The following is a 26,991-nucleotide window of genomic DNA, read 5'->3' as shown; positions in this document are numbered from 1 at the left end:
ACTGGCTTCCCGTTTTTTAACACCTTGCTGATAGAAAGTCTGTCAAGTCAGACAGATAATAGGACAAAAAGAGGAAATAACTTTGCCTTCAAAATAAAAGCGCAAAATTCGACACAAAAGAGATAAATCCGCTTTCATTGCCAAAGACTTTGAGAATGCAAATTGCTGTCAACACTCAGTGCATTGACATCTTTGGCCAAGTGCACTTAATATCCCAACAAGAAACTTTCATATTCAGCCAATGACACTACATTGTAAAAAGTGATATATGACAGCAGTACATGATAGATTATGCCATGCATTTGCCCAATCAGGAATTATATTATTTCATAATATGTCCCACATGACGTGACACGTCATCTTTTTTGTTTATTTGATGCAAAACAATACTTTACAAAACATTGTAATTGAGTAAATCAAGAAATTGTACAATTTGTAGAGCCATAACTTCTGTTCAATATGGCTTACAAACTTAAGGGAACAAATGTGGCTGGACTGGGACTTTGACAAAATCTAGAGTAAAACAATATTTCTTCATGAAGGTGAACTCATATCGACATCAATTATGAAAAACACGGTGAATTTAAGTGTGCTTTGGTTCTCTTTTAAGCCTGATGTATTTTGAAATTCTTCACCGGAAACAGCTTTCTCTTCATTGTAGCGTGGGTGACAGCTCTGGCTCACACCTCGCTCGCGCTGACAGTCTCTCCTTGAGCAGAGGCTCTGTTTGACTTCTTTAGTCCACGCTTCATCCCGGTGCCTTGTTCTTTGGATTTATCTATTTTTTATCTTTAACCTTCTCAAATATTAACGTCAGAAATAACCGGAGAGACAGTAAGTGACGGCAAATTAAGTTTGTTCAACCGTCTGGTCAGCCCTAGTCGTTGTTAGTGGTTGACTGATTGAACGCATCCATCCCAGGTGTCACTGCGGTGTGGAACATTAGCTAATTTTCAAAGCTGTCTAGATTTACATTTTTTACTCGGTCCAATTTGCACGGAAAGTGGCTGGAAGTTAGAACTGAAAGTGCTGAGCATCAGAAAGTATTGTAATCTACAGGAGGAGACCAATAACCCCAACTGCCGACAGTACAAGGCTTCTCAAGGTAAGGAAAAATACGAACCTTAAGATATTGAAACAAGCTCTCGTCTAGGCTATAGGGTTGTGCTTAAACGATATATATTTTAGCATGACATTTGCTCTTAAAGAAATATATTATGTGTCACTGTTCAATAATACAATTATTAAAGTGTGTTTTTTGTATTACAATACATATTAATAACTTGTTTTAATTGTTTATCCTGTAGAATTGATAATGAGGCAAACCTCATGCTGCCAATGGGGATGATTTTTTACTTTAATTAGCACGTAACATTTGGCTAATTATTGATTAAATTGCCTGATTTGCAGCCCTTTAATGTTCCCCTGATATCTCATCTATTCATGTTATTCGATAATAACTTGTTTTGTGGGGTTGGGGTCATGGAGGCATCTGTATTGTTACAGTAACATATGCCTCTTGTATTGTTCCATTCCTTATACTGTAAACCTGTCCCGTATCAAGAGATGATGTTTGTGTTCATGTTGCTGTTCAAAGATAGACTTTGAACTTAACCTGCCTTCTGCTTTCAGCTGTAGTGTGTGGTTTCCTGATGTGTGCAATCAAAAGATTTCACTCATGGAAAAAAAAACATAGTGTGAAAAAACTAGGGCATTGCATCACTTGAACCCATGCAGATCTAGAAGCTCTTGATGTTTGCAACTGAAAGTGACCAAATGACAAAACAGTAGGGATTTTTAGAAATGCAAATATTGCAGTGTGGATGTGTGACTCATTGCCAAAACCCCTTCTCCTTTGTGCACACTTCTTTTTTCATAATGAGGAAAAGAAAGCCCCTGATGGCAATCTGAACCTTGAGACCCACACCTTAAGGCCATGCTGGGGGGTAGTTTAGGCCCTGATAACATGCAGGCTTCTCTGTCTGTCTGTCTGTCTGTGTGTCTGTCTGTGTGTCTGTGTGTCTGTGTGTGTGTGTGTGTGTGTGTGTGTGTGTGTGTGTGTGTTGCAGCATTCCACCTGCTCCTCCAATTTCAGATACAGATAAAGGAGCACATACACACTCGTGCAGACACAACACTGCGTTGTTATGGTGCTATCACGAAGAATGCAAGGACCAACACACATGTAGCCTAGGGTACATTCCACCTCAGCCGTATTACGTCTCGCGTTCCTCTTCAACTTGATACGTTTTTGCCGTCTTGACTTTGATGCTCCTTCATGAATTACTGAAACAATGTGTTGCATCTGAAGAGAAGAACAACCTTTATTAGGAATACTTTCTATTAGGGCTGCTAAATTAATCGTATTTTAATCGCGATTACGATTATGGCTTGCAACGATTACGAAAACAACGTAATCGAAATAAAACGATTATTTGTTTATTCTTATTACTTTACTTTTTTTTGGTTTTTCAGTTGAATTATACTCAGGGTAATCAACTGTTAAAAACATACTGTTAAAAAAAAAAATTCTCCAATAAATGGATGTTTTCAAAGTCAATAAATAATCGCATTTAATAATCGCAATTACAATTATTGACCCAAATAATCGAGATTATGATTTTTGCCATAATCGAGCAGCCCTACTTTCTATTGGATGTCATGGCTTTCACTTTCAGAAGCTTCTTCAGTAGCTGCTCTGTGTATGACTGGAACCTACCATTTTCACACGCAAGTCCTGAAGTGATAATACCACACGCTATACGTCAACAAATGTAACAGCAGCCATAACATGCAAGTTGCTTCTCGTATTTTGTATCCCATGTTATCTCATAACCTTGTTGGCAGAAATGCACAATGTAGCAGTCTTCTCACAGCAGCTGCTTTTGCAAAAAGACTAAATGAAGAAGCGTAACTATGTCAGTGTTTCTTCTGAAGAAAACGTGAGAAAATACGTTATTTCTAATCAGTTGCATCAATGTGATAGGGCTGTGTTTTACTGCACCCAACACAATAAAACAAGTTATTTCCTACCCTTTTAAGGAGAGTTATTAAGAGCTGGAAATTAAACCCAATACATCCAAATACAATGTTAGCAAAGGTTTTGCAGAGAGCGAGAGCTGTATGTCGGTTTGTGTTACTTCTTCAGTCACTGGCTTAAACAGCCTTTAAAGCAGCCAGTGATCTTTGACCCTTATTCACGCTCGCTGTCACTTCAGCTCTAAAGCCCGACAACAAAGGGCAGCTTTTGTTCCTTTAAATTACTCTTCCGTGCACATTCCTTGCTCCTCACTCTGCTGTGTGTAGAGGACTGGGGTTAGTGCAAACTGAAACTGTCTAAGGTGAAAAAAACCGACAAAATATTCAGTCTACTGTGAAATGGGGGTGTGCAAGATAATGATGTAAACTTGACTTTGAGTCGGAGTTCAGTGATAGTTGAACCAAAGAAAGTGCTGTGCAAACACTCACTCATTCCAAAAGGAGATTGAGACACGAAGAAAAAGCAACAACGTTTGATTCAGGTGAGCAGTCGGCAGTTCAGTTGCTCTAACGTCTTGAAGAAAGGCAGGAAGTGGTCGTCTATTGACAACGTGTTTTACTATACGGAAATCAGGTCATATGGTTTTGAAATTTAAATCTGAAATGCAGCTGATCACCAAATGTGTTCTTTAATAGAATTCAGTCAAATATGTACAGGGCTGTGAAAATATCTGAACAAAGTATTGTGACAATCCGGCCTACAAATGGTATTCTAGTGGCTTCCTTGTTAGGTACAGATCAGATACAAAAACCACACCATTATCAATTAAACCTATTTGTAATACAAAGGAGAATGAAGTTTGAAAATCAATCATTGCCTTTTTTTTTTTTAAATTGCGATTTCAGTCAAAATAATCCAATTTTTTTTTCCAATTGTTCAGCATTATAACACAACCTTCACACAATGCTAATGTTTAGCAGCAGTACTGCGTCTCACTATTCTTATGATAGCGTGATATAGGGCATATCGTTTAGCAGGTTTTTGGTCATAGGCCAAACAAACCACTGGGGAAAAAGGTCATCTATGACGGTGTGCATCAGCCAGGCCGTCACTAAAGTCATGGCAACCCATCCTACAGTTGTTGGTACACGTCCACAAAAGATTCAAACTTAATGATGGTAGAGTCACTGTTAAAAGTTAGTATGGCCATATCCATGGACACAAGGTTCCCTCCCATAAAACCAGATACGTCATGTTGCGTGTCTCTTTTTGGGTGTTTGACATCATGCTTGATATTTTTGGGCCTGTTTATGGTCTTTTTGTGTCTCTTACTGTTTTTTATTGTGTCTTCTGGTGGTTTTACATCAACCACGTCACGGCAGTTGTGTGTCAGTCGTCGGTTATTTGGGGTCTATACTCCTGCTGTCTTGTTTGGTCTTGTTTATTTTTGGTTGTATGCTGTCTTTTTTTGGGTGTTACACAGTATGTGTGTCCTGGTTATTTTGCTCTTTGTGTGACTGCTTTCATTATCTTGAAACTCTTTTGCTAGTTTGGTCTCTTTCATTTCAAGCAAGGCACCTGGCTCATTCAGTCATTTTAGCATGTTACCATCGGAGCTCAAAATGAATACATAATGCTGCACTTCCTTATATCTTGAGTGGCTCAGACATTACTCGTTGCCCACTCTCTGTCTCTCACCCTTATGCTCCGTCTGTGTCACACATTGTTTTGGCTTCCATTGCACTTTGCATGGAGGCGACCAGACTTGTGAAGATGTCGGTATGAGTCATACCCCCATATGATCTGAAGCGGGACCAATCATTGGACCATTTTTACAAAGCAATATACATAGAGGTCAGGTGGCTTATCTGGGTTTTGTGGAGGATATGCATGCATGAACATAACACGCATCCCGGCTCTATATCATGTAGGAGTGACGAGTTCAGTGAAGCAACAAGTTTCAGAATGAGTGTGGGCACTGAAAAATTAGAAATGCTCCACTCTGTGAACAGTGTTCCACACACACACACACACACACACACACACACACACACACACACACACACACACACACACACACGCACTGGGAAGTGAAAGAAAAGGGGAAATTCTTGCGCTGAATTGATGCCTGGGCGTCCTGCTGGGACAATAGAGAGGGTGTGGGGGTAGAGAGAGTTAGTTTACACGTCATGCACTTCAGCAGGTTGAACAATTGTGCGAGAGAAGGAGATTATAGTTGTTTGAGCTGTCAATAAAGGTTTTCTGGTATCCAGGAAATGTCACTTTAATGTTAAATGCACACTTACGCTATGCATTGGTAAGAGGGGCACACAATCACATGTTAACACAAAAGGGTTCTGTGTAGGTGGGGGACATTTTCGCATTCTCTCAAACATTTCTAGAGAACTGAGCCGTCCACTGTGTTCCCCCCCTGGCAGCCTGTGGGTGGGCGACTGGCCGCTCTTCAGTGCCACTAGATTTCTTCTTCATCCATACACTGTCTATATTCAGTGAGGCTGAAATGAGTCAGGCATCCTTCGCCACCAGTGTGACACTGAATTAGTGTTGTACACTCTTGTTGTTCAGTTATGTGTCATTGCTTTCCCCGAAACGTGCTTACGCCTGATTTGGTTTCACTTTAGCCCGTGTGGACATTGTTCAAAGTATGCCATCGCTAAACTTAGGCACGTATAGTTTACATCATTTCTTATTACTTTGTTCAAAGAAAATCACTTTAACATCTATTGTTTTATCCTTTGATTTTCTGTCAGTTGGATTTGAGATATCAAACTGAACAGTTACATAATAAATGTAAGACGTTGTATTACTTCTAACAATATGATGTCGTCTTATTAGTGGCTTTTATTTCAGTATTGTAATCTCTCTGGTTGATTTGGGTCATTGTGTAATGAATGTGTTAATGTTGGAGAGTTGATCTTGTGATGTGTATTTCTTGTTGTTTTAATGCATTTTGAATGTCAGAATGAACTGCTGTTTTCAGTTGTGTGTCCGTAAAGAGAACACTTTGAAAAAGAGAACCCACAAAAAAAGTGCAATTTGAAACCAATGACCAGAAAAATGGGTTTACAAGCTGAAATACTGTCTTTTACAAAGTCAACAAACAGCCTTGTCTATATCTGTGAAGTTTCCATCAGTGTTTTTTTCTTACAAATGCATGCTGGGTAGTTTTCCCTATCTTGCATTACCAAAGTGAACAACAATAGCCGAGTTTACTGAGACACAGCAGGGTATTCAGTAGATCAGATCACAAAGATATGAAAGGTACATTTGATATACTCTTCTCTTGACCCTCAAACTGATAACGCCGTTGGTTTGAGAGGTATTTGTTGCGATTGATTCGGGGGAAAAGCAGTCCTGCTCCTTTGTTTCCACAACAATTGCAGATTAAATAGCAAAACTAAAAAAACACAAAATGAGAAGTTTCATTCTTAGATAACATGACGAAAAACTAAGTGACCTTCTGGTACTCTCTTAAATAACTGCCAGACAATGTTACTTTATCACAAAATATATAGATGTTACCTTTAACCCCTTTGTATTGTAATTGTAGATGGAACCCACGTTGCTGTTGGTTTATGTAGACCTCGGTGCACCCACGGCATGTTGCTTTAGCATAGTAGACCACTACCACAGCTGTAGGCTGCTTGACTGTGTCTTTGGTTGTTGAGAGCCACTTAACCAACGCTAGGCTGCACATATAAGCATGTGTAAATGCCAACCATTATTAGTTATTGAACTCAAGAGCACCCGAGGCATGATTTTCACGGGTTAATTCCATTCTGCATGAGGATGAGTTCATTGCATAAACCACTGAGAAGTCCCGCCTTAACACCCTATTCCGCACACTTTTATTGTCACTCTTGAATTGATAGAAAAGGGAAGTGCCAAACCACAAAAGAGAACCATATGATGCCGTGTGAAATATTCAATAGTTGCTGTTTCACATGATCTTCACGCGCTTTAACTGAAGTGAAAGTAGGGCTGTGCGATTATGGCAAAAATCATAATCACGATTATTTGGGTCAATAATTGATATCACGATTATTTTGACGATTATTCATTGACCATTTATTGAACTTTAAAACAAATAATATTTTACCAATAAACAAGATCAAATATGTTGGAGCGCACTTCCAAAACCATACTAAACATATATTATTAATATGATAAATAAAAATAAATTAGACCAAAATAAATTAAATCCAACATGTTGCAGTGCACTGTCACAACCTACTGAAAACTCCTTAACATATAGCCAACATGTTGGTAAAACATATTCAACATATTCCACTCAGTTAAACGTTGAAGGCTGGCCCACCGTCATGGTCCAGAAGTAACAGGAAATAAATGTTGAACTACAATTTAAGACCAAATAAAAATGTTTAGGCCACCATGACAAATGCTGGTAGGGCTGCTCATGTCATCTCTTAAAGATGTTTTGCAAGAAACACCAGCCTGTTGACATGGTCTGGTTTCAGAGATGAGCGCAGGCAGGTGACAATATTGCCACCTGTACTGAAGACCCTCAGCCACGCCCTGACACATGGGTGACGCCGGCCAATCACAAAGCTTTGATGCGTTCAAGTGCATTATTCTGGCACAGGAAGATTATGTTACAGGACATTAACGATAAAACAGAATATTGTTGTTCTATTTTTAGACACATCTCGCGATCGACTGGTTGGGCACCCCTGGGCTAGACCATAGGTCTGTTGTGGTCGCAAAGTAGTCAGCTGAAGCCACATCTCTCTCAACTTCCCCACGGCATTTGTCACATAGCGCAGGCAGCGCAGACCTGCTGAAATAATACCGAGACGGCATCGCGTAACGCTTGTCCAACGTGTTGACAAGTTGCTTAAAGCCCTGGTTGCTAACAGTGCTAACTGGGCACATATCTTTAGCGATGTGGAATGTAATGGCACCTGTAATATCTCTGTGTCTCTGCGAGCTCGTCGCGTAGGCCGTTGCTCTGTACAATGCGTCCTGAATCGATGACTGTGATGATGTGGTGGATGAAGTCGAGCGGGCATCTGCTTTTTGTTGTATTACTGCCCGGTCGTATTGCACTTTGTGGTTGTATTTCAGATGATTAAAGAGATTGGTTGTGTTAGCGTGTGGTGCCAACACAACCTGGTAACAAATCCTGCACTGTACTTTGTTTTGCTCCACGTCGGACTCCTGAAAGCCAAAGTACTTCCAAATAGTGGAAATAGTTTGACCCTTCTTTTTAACGAGTTGCTGCTCTTGATCTGACATCTTCGCTCGCGCTGAACACTCACAACACATGTCACTCCCACGTGGCCGAGTGGGCTTTCAGGGAGGGGCGAAAGCGCACCCAGCAAAAATAATCGTATTTTGTCAATTATGCTGTTTTCATAATCGTCGCAAACCATAATCGCGATTAAAATACGATTAATTGCACAGCCCTAAGTGAAAGCATATCATATTTTTTTTAAATGTAGAATGGTTTATTACAGTATGTAAAAAATAATTAGTTTTTCTTCCTGATAATACATTTGAATTGAAAATCACCTTTTTAAAGACAGACATACTTCAGAGTTCAGTTTGAACTAAATCTGAATTTGGGTTGGAGCTGGTCAGTTCCACAGATCCTACACCAGGATTTATCTGATGCAAAAACCCCACCTAAAACAAGCCGGTGTAAATACTGCCTGATCATCATAATGCACAACATCAATTCAAACGCATAGTGAAAACTGAAATATATAACTTAACCCACAAAATACATACATATAAAATATGCTTTGGCAACAGTTTGGTCTTCATGAATGTCCCTCATACTATTTAATCACACATTTATTTATTTTTGTCTTTAAACATGACATTTAAAAACATAAACAAACACACATAACTTTTGCTACAAAGCTCAGCCATGGGTCAAACGTGTATAATAATTTGATTTGGCTCCACTAACCTAATGCCAGAAATAAATGTGTTTTTTAAAAGTGTTGCCAATGTCAAGTTTTCAAAAGTCTTAACACTAAATAAGAATCACCACAACTACTTTATTCATCCCAGGGGACATTTGGTTAAGTGACAGTTGCTCCATTTTAGAATGAAATCTAATGAATGATAAGTCAAAAAATAAATATGTATAGAAACCTAAGAAGGGGCAATACATAAAAAAATATAGAATAAAGATATTTATATAAACACAAGTTAAAGCCTGGTGAAGCTATGAACCTAGGTGTGTTCTAATTTAAACACCATTCAATTTCAAGCAAATCTCATAAAGGACACTTAAACAGTGTTTTGCAATCCAAAAGCCTGAACTGTTGGTACAGTTTCATTGCAGTTGTTCATCGACATCGTGACTTCTGTAGTGAGACTTTTGCTGTTTTGAGGTTCCAGACAGCCTTTGAAAGATTGCTATGTGCAGGGAATTTAGCAGGATACCATCCTATATAAGCTAAAGGTTAACGAGCTAGATCAAGTCCCAACAGGAGATATATGCTGCTCGCACTGCTGATTTTGTGTAAAGAACTTTGAAACACATGAATCAGACTGATTACATTCAAAGTTAAGGGATGCAAGCTACTGTTAAAGTGTCACAACAAGTTCAGGATTTCTACGTTTTGCTGACATTTCTGTGTATTTTTGTTTATCAGTCTGTCTATGAGAGGTTGTCCACGGCTCTGTTTCTGCTCGAGTATCAGGTGTGTGCTTCAGCTAACCCTACAATTATAAATAGTCCACTGACCAGCAGCCCCCCACCCCCCAAACCCCCCAGAATATGCAGCTTGATATTTTTTTATTTTTCTCTCAGTTTCTGTCCGTCTGTCTTTTTCTCTGTGGTTCAACCTGTTGCCATCTCAAGATGTTGAGCCGACGACCGCGGCTGCTGTGTTTCCCCTTAAAAAGCTACCGTCTGGATGTAGACAGTACTAGACACACATCCCACTATATATGTCGCACACGCACGTAACTCCACAGTCATCACAGATCCAGTGTTTATTTGATGTGTTTCAAATAGCAACGTGTGACCACAGTGAATGTGCCAGTGTTGTGACAAAGCTGAGTTATCATACTGCTAGCAGCAAGAAAACCTTGAAGTCTGGTCGCTGACGACTGTCTGTATGAATTGTTTGATGACAGAGTTGTGTGTGTGTGGTAAATTGACACACGTCTGTGTGGTAACACTCACATGATTCTCAGGATGTCTAATTTGATGCAAAGTTGTGTTTTTTCTGGGAAATCCATGCTCTTATTGTCTGTGGTGTGTTGATATAAAAACAAATCGGCTATGTTACTTATTACTTGCTAGTGTGAAGGAAAGACTGCATTGTTGGAGGGCTTGGCTGAATGTGTGTGCGTCAGTTAAAAGGAAAGACTGTTTCCATTGATAACAGCGCAGAAAGGTCCCCTGTGTATTTTCGGCATGAACTCATTTGTATTCATTGATAAGAGTGTAGATAAGAAAGCAGTAAGAATTATATCATTTAAAGAAACGTGTTCAGTCTAACCAATGCTGCCTCGAGATAGAGACTTTTTGTTTTATTAAGGATGTGTGTTTGGAAAGAAAGAATGTTAGATATGTTTTCCTTTTATTGAAATGTGCCTTTTACAGTTTGGCTTTTTCCTTGAATCCTCCACTTTACCAACAGCACGTGCAGTGGTGGGCGTTTTTAATGTGTTGCCTATGCAGAAATAACATATATATATATATGTGTGTTCCTCTTTTACAACTGCATTTCTTTCTCACCAACAGCAGCAGTTAGAAATGGAGCCCCGACTAATGAATAATCTGAGGGTGGTGCTCCTCTTCTTCATCCTCATCTCTACAGGTAAGATAAGCACACATGGAAAAAAGCACCTTTTATCTTAAGAAGCTTTTTTAAACTCCTTTTCATTGTCTCAACAGTGTTGCTCAACTTTATGCTTGTTTGTGTACGTGGTGTTTCAGACGTATTCAAGACTAGACATTCTAATACAATTTATGATAGACTTCAAGGTTCAAGGTTCTTTATTGTCAAACTAACATAGCTACAGAGTACTTATGTCGTTGAAAATCTTAGGTCACAGGCTTCTCCAACAATGCAACACAATAATACAGATAAGCAGACAATAGTAAAACAATATTAAAGTATACTATATTAAAAGTAATACAAAAAGAAAAATAGTTTTTTAAAAAGTGAGAAAAAAAAAATACAAGTTATTGGAATGATATATTAGATAATAGATAAATAATTACTAAGTAGCAGATGAATGTTATGAAATAGTTTCAGTTGTTTAGCAGTCTTATTGCCTGCGGGATGAAGCTGTCTCTGAAACTTCTAAAATACACAACATGTTTATTATGACAGACAACACCATTTCTCAGGTAATGGTATAACTCATGAGCCAATTGCCTTTCTTTTTTATGTTTAACAATATACGATAACTGTAACATTGTGAGAATTAGGCACCTGAAGTGCCTCCTTTTTAAAACAACAAGAAGGATCATTTTGCAGGCAAAAAGGAACGCTTTTATCAACAGCAATGTGCAATTAACCATAAAACATACAAACTCAGACCAACAAGAAACATGCAGGTGCATCCGCTTCAAAGCCAACCCATTTTAAGTGCTACATATTCATACCTTTTATGGCCAAGTACAAGCAAAACAGGCTGGTTTTCAGTGTGCAACAGAAAATGTGTAACCTTTCTGCTGTCCTCTCTGAGGTAAATTAAAGCATGGTACCAGTAAAGGTCATTTAAATGTTGAGGTTGTCAAATGAACTCTCAGACACTGACTGAAACACCTGCATGTGTATATTTACACATCACTTAACACACATCACAAATGTTTTGTTGCACGCCAAAGGGGCTTTTATTCGTTGCAGCAACAACTCATGCATTTTCTTCTTGCATCAATAGCTGCTTTCACACCAAGTACTTTGCCGTCCTTAGTTCCCAGTACTTAGTCCCGCTGAACTCTTTAGTCCCGGAACTGTCCAAGTAAATCGCGTTCACACCGGAATAAGTCCCTGAGGGAGGATTACGCAAATGAGCCGCTGACGTCACTTCTTCTTCTTCTGCTTTGGGTTTACTGGCAGGCCGCAAACAACTTCACGGTGCATACTGCCACCCGAAGTCCCGGAGTCCCCCGGAGTAGGGGACTGGCTTCAGTAGAAGCTTCTGGGTCGTGTCTTCCGGGTAAATCGCCAGAAGCGCAGACACCTCCTCATAATTCCACCGCTCCCGTGTTTTATTTTGTGTTGCCATGTCTTTCTCCGTTGGTGCACTGGCCTAATGCTAATAATGCTAATGCGAGCAAATAAAATGGCGGCTTCACAAGACTTTTCGGAGTTTTACGAGGCGTGGTTTGCAATTCACCCAGCCAATCAGAAATTGGAACCTTTTCCTTCCCAGGAAAGTACCACCTCTCGAGCAGGGACTGAAAAGGGGTGAAAAGGTTCCCATGAACTAGGTTCTAGTTCCAGATGTTTTTGATGTGAAAGCAAAATCCCAAGAACTATCGGAACTATTCCTGGGAAAAGTACTCCGGTGTGAAAGAGCCTAACGCTTCCATTCCGCAATTCGACATGTACTATAAGCTGGGTGATAGGGCTCTCCCGAATACCATTTTTCGGGCTCCGGATATTCTGTAGTAATCAGCAGCGAACCGCTTCAACACGTGTATTTCGTTTTTTTTTTCACGCCATTGTTATTCTACAGTATTGTTGTTTTATAGTTATTTGTTAATGTATGTAAACCAATTTGTGTTCTTTGAAATTGAAAAGGATATTGCATTGTGTTTGTTACTTTCGTTGCAGTTGTGTCTTAAGTGTAATTTGGCTTGGCTTCCTATTTCGTATGGACATGCTTTTATTTTGAAGGAGAGTTAGCGCTGTTGACAGGAAGTTGTTGTTGCTATGGAAACAACGTGATGGAGATTAACGGAGAAAAAGTAATATCTATATATATATAATATAAAGACAGAGAAAGTAAACGATAACGTTTATGGTTAAGTGTTAGCACCCCCCGAAGAGACGCAAGCTCTTACGTTGATATTGGAGTTTTCAATAAATTCAATTTGAAAAAAAGAAACGAATAACGAAATTGAAACCCGAATAGTACTCCAACAAAACGAATATTCGCATATTCGAGCCCTACTGGGTGACAATTTTTGTTACTACATTTAGAACCTCCACAATGTTTTATCACCATTAATTGAGCGTATAAGGATATTGGAAAATATATTGGAAAAATAACACTCAATCAATGTTTTTTTTTTTTTTATGACCACTTTTTTGTTGTGTGAGCTCATCAATGTATTTCAGATAAATTATACCAAACATCAATCCAATGTGTGACTACGTTTTGTCTCTTTCAGCTTCCTGTGAAAATGACCTGGACTTGAAGTTTTGTGGCTTGTGGCAACACGGTAAGGGCAGTCTGAGTCTGAACGTCAACCTCTCCAAAGGCTGCAGCGGGATCTCAGTCTCAGCCAATCAGAGCGCTCTGTCCATCGAGGGCCAGATCACAGCTCAGTGTAAACAGGCCAATGAGATCCAGCTTGGACTGAATTTGAAGGAGGAAACTCCCTTCTGTCTGTACTGGGACCCATTGCTGGACCACTTGATGCTGCAGGTAAATCAGAAAAGAAGGAGGCTAGCAGCAGATTTGTTGAGGAATTTCCATGCAGTGGAATCTAACCCTGGCTTTTATTTTTGTTGTACAGGTGGGAGGAAAGAACCTGACTCTGTGCTACCCTGGCAGCCTAAAGGGTTCCTCCTGCTGCACCGATCTGTCTGACGGTCCCAAAGCAGACCAAGCCCCCTACGGCATCAAGAATGGAATCATCAAAACTGATTTCATCTCCTCTAAAACACGAACTCACTACAATTTCACAGCACAACCAATCAACTGCAGTAAGAGAGAATATTATCTACAGCTCATATCTGTCTATATGTAAATTCAGCTACTCAGTGTTTTGTTGTATCTTATTGTTGTTATTTGTTTACTTTTCCCTGCTGGAGGTGTTATCTGTGTTTCATTTTGTTATTCTGTTGCTGCTTTGACACAAACTTTCCCCACAGGGATTAATGATGCTCTATCTTATATTTTCTTTTCATTTTCTATCCTATCTTATTTATTTTCTGATTGTACATACATTTTCTGTATGGTTTTATAGGTCACTGCTTGTTAAAATGTTCCTTTTGTCCAGGGTGAATGTTATCCTTTTAAAGATGGTTTTAAAATTGTCTTTAGAGTCATACAAACTCCAATTCCAATGAAGTTGGGGCATTAAGTAAAACGTAAATAAAAACCGAATACAATGATTTGCAAATACTTTTAGACCTAAATTCAATTGAATACACTACAAAGATGAGATATATAATGTTCAAACTGATACACTTTGTGAACAGGTTAATTGGAAACAGGTGAGTGAAGCGGAAAAGGACCATCCAGATTGTTATCAGCGCAAAGTTCAAAAGCCAGCATCTGTGATGGTATCGGGGTGTGCATGGGTAACTTGCACATCTGTGAAGGCACCATTAATGCCGAAAGGTACATACAGGTTTTGGAGCAACATGTGCTGCCATGAAAGAGACGTTCCTGCTTATTTCAGCCAGACAATGCCAAGCCACATTCTGCACATGTTACAACAGCGTGGCTTCGTAGTAAAAGAGTGGGGGTACTAGACTGGCCTGCCTGCAGTCCAGACCTGTCTCCCATTGAAGATGTGGGGCGCATTATGAAGCGCAATATACGACAACGGAGACCCCGGACTGTTGAGCAACTGAAGTCGTGAACAAGAATTGGAAAGAACTCCACCTACAAAGCTTCAACTATTAGTGTCCTGAGTTCCCAAACGGTTAGTCAGTGTTGTTAGAAGGAAAGCTGATGAAACACAGGGGTAAACATGCCCCTGTACCAGCTTTTTTGGAACGTGTTGCAGGTATCAAATTCAAAATAAGTTAATATTTAAGTTTATCAGTTTGAACAACACATATCTTGTCTTTGTAGTGTATTCAATTGAATATAGGTTGCAAAGGACTTGCAAATCTCTATTCTTTTTTTAGCGTCAAAACCCCGTGGCGCAATGAAAGTGAGGGACGGCGCGCGCGCGGGCTGAGGTGGGATCCCGGCCCCTCGGGGCTGGGCGCACCACCGGCCCGCACTGTCGGGGAGGTGGAGCGTGAGCGTGTGCGATAGGACCCGAAAGATGGTGAACTATGCCTGGGCAGGGCGAAGCCAGAGGAAACTCTGGTGGAGGCCCGTAGCGGTCCTGACGTGCAAATCGGTCGTCCGACCTGGGTATAGGGGCGAAAGACTAATCGAACCATCTAGTAGCTGGTTCCCTCCGAAGTTTCCCTCAGGATAGCTGGCGCTCAGAGTCTCGCAGTTTTATCTGGTAAAGCGAATGATTAGAGGTCTTGGGGCCGAAACGATCTCAACCTATTCTCAAACTTTAAATGGGTAAGAAGCCCGGCTCGCTGGCTTGGAGCCGGGCGTGGAATGCGAGCCGCCTAGTGGGCCACTTTTGGTAAGCAGAACTGGCGCTGCGGGATGAACCGAACCGTCCCAACTTCATTGGAATTGGGGTTTGTATTTCAAGTGTCATGTTTTAACGTTTTAAATCCCCAGCTGTGCTTTTCTTTTTGCAGAAATGTTATGTGATCAACAGAGCCAGCAGTCCACCAGAGGCAACATGTAATTTCCTCTCTTTTGTTCTCCTAACGCACCGTCACAGTAACCGTCAACATCCTTTGTCACATGGCGTTGTGTTAATTTCTAAGGCCTCTTTAGTGAAGCCTATGTAATGAAATGCACTACAAACAGGAAGCTAAACTGTATACTATTTTAGGGTGGTGGGGAGGGGGGTTACAAAAATATGCTTGCTCCTTTACCATCGAAAACCACCGTTTTTAACGTAGTATCATGGTGTGTGTCCAGGACTGAACGGGCTGCGGTGAAGTCCTTCGCTGGTTGGAACATCGAGCATCCCTGCGCTCGCAGCTCCGAGGTGGAGATGACGGAGGATTTCAGAGGCGTCAACGTCACATCGCCTGTAAGACTAAGCTTCAAGATTCAAAGATATAATGGCTTTATTTTCATTTGCACAACAGTTACAGTGTAGTACTAAAGACATTAAAATAAATAAAGATGTTAAGTAGTGCAAGTGAGATGCCGGAACAAGTTAATGTTGTACACGCATAATCAAATAAGACGAGACATATTGTAACATGAAATACTGTACAGTAGAACAATTACTTAGATGTAGACTGTTATCAAATGTAAGTGACTTATATCTTCTTTTTTTCAGCACATTACAGACCTTATTCATGTTTTAAAGGCTCAGTGTTATAAAATAAATATAACAGAAAATGTACTTAAAAGTATTTCTGAGGCACCAGAATCGTATGCATTGTAAAAAAAATCCAAAGTCCAGGCAAGAATGTCTTTTTGTGCAGTTTATTCCAAGAAACAAAGGGTTTATCATTATTGCCTTGCATCGCCAGGTGCCCAAAACCACCTTCACAATAAAAGCATATAGAATGACTTTAACTAAAATAATTACACTAAATAATAATAAATGAATGTTAGAAAAAGTCAAGAAAATAAATATTTAACTATTACAAATTATAAATAAACATATAGCTCCAACACGCAGATTCAAAGACGTGTAAAGTAAACGGCACTAAAGAAAACAAACTTTCTACAAGGTCCATTTGTTTGCTTTTTATCGAGTCATCGAGTCATCATAGCATAATGTACATAAGAGCAGAAGAATAACTTCACACTTCAGAATTCCCACTGAAATGTCGTGTCACAGCCACATCAGCAGGATTTCATAACAGTGTTTCCATCTTAGTTTCATTTTAGCTGCATATCCAAAAAATGACACTAATTTCCTGGGACACAACAGAAACTGAAACGCATTACTTATGTATTTCCTTATGCATGCTTTGCTGTAAATTGAAAGGGTGTATAAGCAATCGTTCATAACACTGAAAGCAAGTGACTTCATGCCAGAAAACAAAGAAAGCTGCTATAAAGATGAATTAAGAAGTTCAATTGTATTTGAACAGAAAGCATGTCCGGGTAGAGACGGTAAAGGATTTAGTTATTTCTGAAATTGTTCATTAATTCAGTAAAAGTGCCATTGACTCCGCAGTATATTACAGGTCAGCTGAGTGGGCAGCATCTCTGTGACTGTGCACGTCCATCTTTAATCAGAGGCTAACTTTATAGCAGGTTTCAAACTCAGTAAATGAGTAACTTTTAACATTATATTTAAGTCAAGAGTGGTGGTGATTTAGTTGAGAAAATAGGTGAGAGGGTAACCACATGAAAGTGAACGATACAAGCATTTTACTGACAAGGACAGGACAGATTTTGGAAGCTGGCATTTTTCCTTCCTAACTATCTTAAAATAGGGCCATTTGTGTTAAGTGCCCAGCAATCCACATGCAGATGTACTCATTACAACTCTCACAAACAGAGCAGAGGCTGCTTCAACTCATTGATTTAGCTCCAAATATGTTTGACATTGTTCCTGCATCCTGTATTTATTGCAATATGAAGAACTGATGTTCTGTTTATGGTTAAGGGTTATCCAGTTCACTTTTCTTGCATTTACTAAAATTGACCCACTCTAACTTTTCAATGTATTGTTCCTTTTCTCTGTTTTCAGTTCTCTAAAGGTGAATCTGCAGAGTCCGCTACCACTGTCCACCTCCCTCCCGCTCTGAAAGAAGCTGCAAAAAAGTCAAACAAAGTAGTCTGCACTTTCTTCCAAAATAACTCTTTGTTCCAGGTAAGGCTCTGATTGCACGCACCTTTCTGTCTGCATGAATCACGCGAGCATGAAACACTTAAAGAGAGGACATTTTATGCCCATTTTCAGGTTCATATTTGTATTTAGTGGCTCCACTGTGACATGTCTCCATGCTTTAATGTTCAAAAAGCTCTTTATTTTTCTCATACTGCTCTTTTCCCCCTCTGTCTGAAACCAGAGCCCAGTCTGCTCTGATTGGTTAGCTGGACGGCTCTGTTGTGATTGGTTAACCACTAAGTCACCAATGTACAAGAGAACATCAGAAATATATAGGTTGTTTTTGCTGTTGTTGACACCTCGCCTAGCTTTGCATGGTGGGATCAATCTAGTCACACATTAGATTTTTATTTTCACAAATCAAATGTACTTGGTAATCAGATTTAGGAATAAGTGCATACTTTTGCTACATTGCTATGAATCGTGCCTATTCAGAAAAAAACAATATAGTGATATTGAGGAGATGAAAGCTTTTGTGAATCAGGAAGTGGAACACAATTGACAAATGTTCAATGCTGTTGCACCACAGTGGCAGTGGCTCAGTCAGTAAGGGCTTGGACTGGGAGCTGTAGGGTCGCCGGTTCAAGTCCCCGACCAGACCTCAAATATGGAGTGTTACTTGGAGAGGTCCCAGTTCACCTCCTGCCCTGCCGTGGTGCACTCGAGCAAGGCGCCGGACACCCCCCTTCCCCCCTCACTCCCATTGCTCCCCGGGCGCTGTACAATAGCTATTCACTGCTCCTGGTACTAGACTCCTGGTACTAGGATGGGTTAAATACAGAGAACACATGTCACTGTGTGCTGTGTGCTCTGCATGTGAGACCAATTATATCACCTTTGCGGGTGATGTGAGATGATCTTGCAAAGTAAAGCAATCAGTGGTTCCTTGTCAAAAATGTAATTTCTCTTTAGAATTTCTGACAAATATGTCGGGTGTGTTATATCATCATATGTATATCAATGTTTTTGTTTGTGTTCCAGGAGGTTGACAAGGAGGCCAGGATTCTTGATGATGTGGTGGGAATCACCGTGGAGAACGAGATCATCGTCAATCTTTCTGAGCCAATCAGGATTGCCTTTCACCATGATGTCATACCTGTACGTTTCAGGGTTTCCGCTAGGATTTTTTCTCGCCGGTCAAATGTCCGGGCAGAATTTATTTTACCGGACAAATTTGAAACTTACCGGTCATATTTCACTAATAATTATAAGAGTTGTGTAGCAGAGTTTCCGTTAGCAGGTAATTACCGGACTATGAGCAGATATGCTGATGTTTAAAACTCAGTTCACGGGGCTCATTTTTATATTGCTTCAGTTTATAATCGTAACAGATCGAAAAATTCAGATTCATTTTTCAATAAATTATTCCACAAACAACAAACAACATAATTATTACATTCAAACTAACTACTTGTAGTAGATGAAGTACATTATTCAAAAGTTTACATCAACTTTGAATAATAACAGGGGAGAAACGAATCCTCTCTCTCCCCCTCTCCCTCCCTCTCCCTTCCTCTCTCTCTCCTGACAGCCCGTCAGTTTCTCATGCAGCTCCTGCAGCTCGCTAAACAGTGGGCGGGGCTTCAGGTGATCATGCAGAGCTGCGTGTCTCGGTCTGACTCAGCAGCTGATCTGATCTCTCTCTCGCGTCCGGTTACACTTCACTCGCATTTATGTCCATATCGATCAGATCCAGCTCTCCTGATCGGCCTTTATAGAGAGCACCGATCAAACTATTAAGAGTGAATATCGGCCGATAATAACCGGCGGCCGATCTATCGGAGCATCCCTAATTATTACCAGACATTTTGACCGGCAGGTTTTGAATTTACCGGTTTTGAATAAATTTTACCAGCTAAAAACCGGTAATTACCGGCTAACGGAAACCCTGGTACGTTTGTGTTTTCTTTAATCTCAATTATCATTCTGAACAGTGACCACTTTATATTGTCTTAAAGATCTCCTATCATGCTATTTTTGGTATGTATATATATATATATATATATAGGGTCTCGGATATATACAAATATGTAAAAAACATGTCTATGATGTGTTTTGCTCAAAATACCAAACAGATCATGCATTTTAGACATCCCTCATATCCCTCTATCCCAGGCCTGTTAGAGAACGGCTGATTCTGGGTCCTTAGCTTGAAAAATACATACAGCTAAATGCTGCCGTGATTAAACGCCATATCATGTTCCAAATCACACAAAGGATTATTTCTGAAACAGTATGGAGCTCAAAAGCTTTTTCTCTTGCGGGTTTATCACAAGGTGAGTTCCTCTTTTTTTCCCCTGCTTTTTACACAGGGTGTTTCTCAATGTCGAGGAAGGCTGCTCCAGAGCCACTATTTCAAGCATACTACGTCATCGAGTGCTGCCGAAGGACTGTTCCAATGTCCAGCATACTTGGAATTCTACCAAGGCCGGCGTACTTCGTAGCGAGAAATTTAGAGGCTCCGCGGTCTTAAAATCCCCACAATGCTTTGCGCACGGACCAATTTCCAAATCTTTGCCGGAAATCGCGCTCCATTTAAGGCCGGGCCACGCATATGACGCACACCTGCACACCTGTTAGCCTGTTCCACAATTCTTCGATTTCCAAGGCTAGGAAGGATTCTTGCTTCGCTTCTGAAGCAAGTGACTCGGAAGACATGTGCTACCAAGCAAGCCTCCTCGACATTGAGAAACACCCACATACTCTCTCCAGTACAGGTTAGCTCTGAGTGTTTCCCCTAGATTCCACCGGGTCCATTTGCGCCGTGTTACGGCTGCGCCGCGGCGTTCACAGCGATTGCAGCCACTCGAGTCAATGGGTGCTATTCCACCAGACGCGCCACGTTGCGGCTAGAAGCGTTACGGCTAGAAGCGTCCCAGAAGCGTCTCGGCGCTGGGCTCCGCTAAAAATAGGCGGCTGGTCTATTTTCGACGCGAGGTGTTGCATAGCGCCGGACAGAAAGTGGAACGGTCAGAGCATCCAGTCAATCCCCAAAATAAACACATTTAGCAGACCCTATCACTCCGTAGTCTTTCAAGTAGGAGAATAAATGCCAGCGTTCTCCTCCGGTTTACTGGCACGGTGTACATTTTTTATATATATAGAATAATTATGATGATGAATGCATTTTATTACCACTAAAATACAGTAACACATCTTGTCGTTTATAACTGGACTATTACAATCATTAACTTTGTCTGTACAAAGTAGCCTGTCCAGGAAATATGCCCAAATCAACAAAAACTGCGAGCCGGCACGCAAGACGTTCCGCTTCTGAAACGCGCCCGGTTGGGTATGGCGCTGTAGGAGGTCGGACCAAAACCGCGGCGCAGCCGTAACACGGCGCAGACGGACCCGGTGGAATCCTGGGGTTAGCGATGCTTGCTAATGTAAACAAAGACCATATAAAGTCCAAACCACGTCAAGCATTGTTTCTGATGGCAACGTTTATGATTCAGATATTACGTCATACCGAACGCAAATCTGGATCAGCTCCGTTGTACCCCCGTGTTTAGAGATTTGGGTACGGAGGAAAAGAGAGTTTTATTTTCTGACACTTTGAGTTCCCTGACACACCGGGGACACATATTTATGTGCATTTTGCATGATAGGAGACCTTTAATCTGTACTTTCATACTGTATTTCTAACAAATTTGGTAAACAATATAAACATAAAATCTCTCGTACAAAGTTCAGCAAGTATTTTGATGCTACATAGATTTTGGTGAACTCAATTAAAGAAACGTCTGGTGGTGCACGTCATGCTCATTGTTTACCTTCGGCCACAGGAGTATATTGTTTTTATGAAAAGCAGAGTTGGATATTTCTCACAAACTTGCAACAAAATGTTATTTCAAAACGAGACACTTTTTTTTTGTTCAGTGACGTCTGCTTTAGGCAGTCTACCTCAACAAGACACAGAAACCACTTGTGAAGTAAGAACAGTAACTTTCATCTCGCAGAAAACCAATGCTGCTGTTTGTAACTTCCTCTCTGCAACGCGCACAAAGCCACCATGTCTGGTTCACATTATTTCTTACAGTGACACGCAACAAGCCAGATTTTGCACGTAGGTCTTAAATGAATGCAACTCTTTCAATCACTATAGAATCAAATTCTGCAGTGGTTACCTTTTTAAAATGTCGTAAATATGAATACAAATGGCCTGAAGATTAAAAGAATAAAACTCACATCTCTTTTTTTGTTTTTGTTTCAGAAAACGCATTCAAGGAGTTGTGTTTCATGGGACACGAGGAAAGGTAGGAAACCTTAGAACAGCCGAACAAGCAATATTAATTTGTCAGAAATATAATTTACTGTAACTCCCCGAGATGTTTATTAAGTACAGTACGTGTCAATCTGTGTTTTCTTTGTGCAGATCCGTTGCAGGTCAATTGGTTAGGAGATGGATGTGAGGTCGGACAGAAAGGAGAAAAGTACACTGAGTGCCTCTGTAACCATCTGACATACTTCACTGTGCTCGTGGTGAGATACAAACAGGAACACTGCTACTGCCTTCACACAAGAAACAAACACATGTGTACTTATCAATTGTTCCGTATGTGACCTACAGTATAGTTGGCATGCCCACATTTTGGAGAAAAACACAGTTACGGGAGTTAAGGCATCTAATCTAAGCAGTATACAGCTGCATATGAAGAACCAGCAACACTTGAGACATCTAATATACAAATATATATCAGTTTAAATATACGCTATATTAAGAATATTTGTAACCCTTTACTTTACATATATAACGGCTTCAGTTCCTTGTCAGAAAGGGCTGTTATCTTCCTCTTCCAAACTACCAGACTCCATTGATAAAAAATGCAATTTTACCATGCCAATACAGAAGTTGCCCGTCTACTGTTGCCTAGATACTGGTTAGATTGTGTTATTGTATGACTTTGGTGAATCTGAATAACCCTTTAAAAGCACCAAAGTCTCACATTAAGAAACACTAACTGTTGGAGGCAGTTTCCTGCGAGGTAACATGACTGTTTTTGTATGCAGTATGGTGGCTTTGAAGATAGCATAGGACAAGTAGATATACAGTAACTAGTTCACTTCAGCTTTGCTCATGTGCCGTAACTCATGTGTGTTTCTAAAAACTTGGGGCGTACCAACCACAATCTACTACACTGAGTATGGATGAGTACATATACAACCCCACTTTGAACAAATACGAACACTTATTGAGGAAACTGACATTTGGAATAGCAACACATTATGTTGGTGTATGAATTCCTTTCTTTGTTTCCCCCTGACAGCAAATAAAGCCTCGCCCAGTGCGCCACCTCCTGGCTCTGACTGCCATTTCATCTCTGGGCTCTGCTGTGTCTGTGATCAGTTGTGTGGCTGTCATCGTTTTTCTCGCCAGGAAAAGGTATTACTTATTTTTAAGGGATTATATAAAATATACTTAGATTTTTCCTTACAATTAACCCTGTTATTTCGCTCTCCCTGTAGCAAGCGATGTAAGGAGGCATCTATCCACATCCACCTGGGCTTAGCTGTGTCCCTGGCCTGCCTCAACCTGCTCTTCTTCTTCACCGGGGTCCTGGCTAACGTGGGAGGGGAGAGCGTGTGCGTCTGGGTGGGGGCGCTTCTTCACTACAGCCTACTCTGCTCCTTCGCCTGGATGGGTGCAGAAATTTTCCACACCTTCTGGTTGATCTGCATCATTTTCAACCCCTCCCCGAAGCCCTTTGTGTGGTACACGGTCGGTTTCGGTGAGTACATGAAGATATATTTATGAAATGTAAAATCATGGCACAAACATGATACTAATGGTCGAACTGAAATTGTTTTCTCCAGTTCTCCCTGCTGTTCCCACAGTCATCCTCGCTGCAGTAGGGGACATTTACGGAGTGAAAAAGGTGGCGCCGAGCGATGACATCAACAACCCGTATCTCATGTAAGCAACATTTGTAGGACCAAGATATTTGCTATGGAGAAAAATATGCAGTAATGCTTTAATAGTGTCAACCACAGCAAATAACAAAGTGTTACAACATATTTTTTAGGAAGGAGGATGTAGACATTTCTGTTTTTAGGGAAAGACGATAATTACATAATTCCTGGATTTGATTCCTCCCTCTTTGGGATTATTTGCTTTCCCCCTCTGAGTGCATTTTGGTGTTTCCAGGTGCTGGATGAAAGAGAACCCCAAGGCCTTGCTGGCCCATTATTTCACCAACATGACAGTCACAATGGTCCTGGTGTCCTCGGGCTTTGTGATGCTCTTCATGGTCTACAGAAAGATCCGCACCAGAGAGGAATGGAGGCAGAACCGCAAGGCTTTTCTCAGCATCTGGGGCCTCAGCTGCCTCTTTGGGACCACTTGGGGTCTCACCTTCCTGGACTTTGGACGTCTCGCTGACTTCATGCTCTTCATTTCCTGCATCCTCAACTCCTTACAAGGTCTGAGCTTGCGATATACCGTGTTAGTTATTTAGATAGATATATGGTTGTGAATGTTAGCTTAAATAATAGGTTTTGGGGTTTTCCCTTTACTGTAATGTGTTAGAGGTTTTTGTGCATGAAAATGGTCCGCAAAGGCTAACATCTCAAAGTTCTAGTCAGATGGAAAGAGCATGTTAACATATTACAGGAGAGGCACAATATACAAAAATGAACCTGAACATTTGCATAATAGGGTCCTTTAACATAGCATAAGGAGCTTGGCTATCACATAACTGTCAAAACAGGAAATAGAATTGCCTTTTTACCCATCTTATTAGACTGTTACCCTTGTGCATATCTTTAAAATGTTGAACAATTTCTTGAAATATTTATATGAACATTATTTTCCACTTTCACTTAGTTCAATCTTTTAACCAACTTCAGTCCTATGCCTAACCTACCAAATAATGTGTTATGATTTCCATTTTAAGCTTTGAGAGGCCAGTGTGTATATTTGCCTTATAGGGCAAACATAAGAAAATGGCTCAACCTGGTGGAAATAATTAGAATGACACTTTGAAGCCAGGGCTCTAGATCTAAAGCCATATAACATGTGAGGTGTAAATGTGTTTCTATGGGCGCATCTGTGTCCTTTAGCGTCCGAGTGTCTGTATTTGGCTTTAACACTTTATTATAGAAGCCCAGGTTCAACTTCCAACATTTGAAAAAAGAACTTGAGCCCCTGGAATAAATGAATTACATATGCATTAACACAGTCAAACACAAAATCATGATCTTATCAAAACCACTTTCACCGAAGGTTTCACTTGATATAATCAGGGTTGTTTTGTTGCTGACTATATTTTGAGCCAGTAGCCCATTGTATCAGCGTGGGAACGAGACAATGGCCGTGCTTATCAAGGCCTTCTGTTACTGCTGCCTATCAGAGGAAAAGCTGCTTCCTCTCACATGCAGGGCACTCGTTTTTGAATCGGGTCCAAACAATTCAACACAACCCCATTTTTGCTTCACATTACTTGGTCATTAAGAGCATTTTCTATGCTAACATGCTAACACTAAAGGGCGAGTTATGCTGAAAAGATGAAATAGATAAAGAACACAGATGAATGACTGACCCCTGGTTCTGCCCCCTCCTCTCAGGGTTCCTCCTCATGCTGCGGTTCTACATGCTGGACTGGTTGAGGAAAGAGAGCGGAGGATCGACTCTGGGCACCAGCAGCACCGGCTCCACCCGGCAACACATGCTGAAGGCCCAGGAGCAGGGCAAGAGGGACAGCGAGCAGAGCTGCAGCAGTCACGCTTTGTATGCCAAAATGCAGAATCCTTTTCAAAGAAAATGAAAGAATGTTCCTCCACCGACTGCCACAATGTAGACTGACTGCCTCCCCTGCTGGAGTTCTGTGGGAAATGTAACAACCCACGACTGAAGAGAGAGAAAGCAGTGAGCGAGCTTTCCTACACTTGTTCTAGTATTAGCGGCTTTGGAGCACCCGCTTCTCAGATGGAATGGATTCAACCAGTGTTGTGCATGCACTTGTGTCCGTTGGTCATCTTATGAAGAGTTTGGATCTGTTTTGCAGTAAATAATGTTTGCAGCAAATGAGAAGACAATTCTGGTGAATCCATTTTCTAAGTCTGATCTCAAAATAAATCTCATGTGTTTAGGACCTACTAGAAAAGTAAAAAATAGCTGTTGCCAGTATAATCTTTCCAAGTTCCTTAAGAAGGATGTAAAGTCATTTAGAACATGTGTTGCATGTTACCAGCCTCTTGTGGACAGAATGAGTATTTCCTCAACACATGTAAAAGAAAAGTGTGTTTTCAGATGGAGCCTGTTTGACCTGTTCTTAAGTCGTAAACACAGCAGAGGAAATATTTTAAGTTGGACGTAGGCATGGATACCAAGACTTTGACCTTCTTGTTGCCTCTCAGGGCTTCCATACATTGCACTGATGGAGAGAATCTGAATATAATCAACCTTGCTGGAAGTTTTTTAAATAACATAATCCGCTTTGCAGTCAAAACTGGTTAAAAAAGCCTTGATTCATCTTCTCGTGGACAGTGGAGAAGGTGTGACCCCATCACTCAGGAAATCATAATACAGGCCTGGAGCCTTTATTTATAAAATATCTAGACTGGGTCTAGATATAGAAGGGAAAGAATTTATTTCAGATTTGAAACTGGTAATAAAGTTAAGCTTTCTTTCCAGACAGCGAAACATGAGCATGCTCAATGTTTCAAGTGTCTATGCTGTCATTTCCATTATGTTGTCTACAAAAGAAATATATTATTATTGAAGATCTCCTTGAACCTTGGATAAGCTTTTTATTTGTTTTTTACTGTGTAATTGTTTTGTAGCTAATTGTAAGTCTTTTTAGCACTTTAGATTTTCAATTTTTTTTATTAGACCCTCAGTGAGTTGTCTTTTGTTTTCATGTATGCATTATGCAGAACGTTTCATATTCAGAGCTGAATGTTGTATAATAGATGACTTTTCCAGGCCCTGTTGAGACCTTCAGTAAACATTATATAAATAAAATATAACAGTCTTTCATTTCAACATGTTCCTAATTGCATTTCAATTGAGGTCCTTTGAACAAAACTGATGGCAGAATCTGATTTAAAAACATTTGATATTTCTGTAAATATAATTTCAGTGAATGTTAAGATACTGTGATATTTGCACTTTTTTATTTTTTTCTAATGAAATAATGTCACTTAGATGACTGTATATGATTTTTTGTTGATGTAAATAGACTGTTAATAAAAGTTATTGTGG

The 26,991-nt window shown here is 40.3% G+C and overlaps 1 protein-coding gene across 2 annotated transcripts; it reads left to right on the top strand.

Moving 5' to 3' along the window:
• Window positions 1–679: 679 nt before the first annotated feature.
• On the top strand, window positions 680–26,991 carry adgrg1 (adhesion G protein-coupled receptor G1). 2 transcript variants are annotated; one of them, XM_034220593.1, is made up of 15 exons: window positions 680–1,105; window positions 10,734–10,806; window positions 13,338–13,594; window positions 13,686–13,875; window positions 15,616–15,661; window positions 15,905–16,019; window positions 17,646–17,768; window positions 18,768–18,884; window positions 22,003–22,045; window positions 22,165–22,271; window positions 23,057–23,172; window positions 23,256–23,518; window positions 23,604–23,703; window positions 23,935–24,209; window positions 25,353–25,637. In XM_034220593.1, the coding sequence occupies exons 2-15, from the start codon at window positions 10,743–10,745 to the stop codon at window positions 25,550–25,552; spliced, it is 2,016 nt and encodes a 671-aa protein (XP_034076484.1). In that variant the 5' UTR covers window positions 680–1,105; window positions 10,734–10,742; the 3' UTR covers window positions 25,553–25,637. The 2 variants fall into 2 exon arrangements, with proteins under 2 accessions (XP_034076484.1, XP_034076485.1); XM_034220594.1 differs by having other exon boundaries at window positions 681–1,105; window positions 10,731–10,806; window positions 25,353–26,991.

This window comes from Gymnodraco acuticeps, unplaced genomic scaffold, assembly GCF_902827175.1.
Source record: "Gymnodraco acuticeps unplaced genomic scaffold, fGymAcu1.1, whole genome shotgun sequence".
Taxonomy (NCBI): domain Eukaryota; kingdom Metazoa; phylum Chordata; class Actinopteri; order Perciformes; family Bathydraconidae; genus Gymnodraco; species Gymnodraco acuticeps.
Note: the sequence above shows the minus strand (reverse complement) of the source record. Positions and strands in the feature narration are given on the sequence as shown.

Coding starts and splice junctions, on each gene's coding strand:
- adgrg1 (XM_034220594.1), top strand. CDS start 10,743: ATGGAGCCCCGACTAATGAATAATCTGAGGGTGGTGCTCCTCTTCTTC. Junction 15,662..15,904: donor CAGTCCACCAGAGGCAACAT/GTAATTTCCTCT, acceptor GTGTGTGTCCAG/GACTGAACGGGCTGCGGTGA. Junction 22,272..23,056: donor CATACTTCACTGTGCTCGTG/GTGAGATACAAA, acceptor TCCCCCTGACAG/CAAATAAAGCCTCGCCCAGT.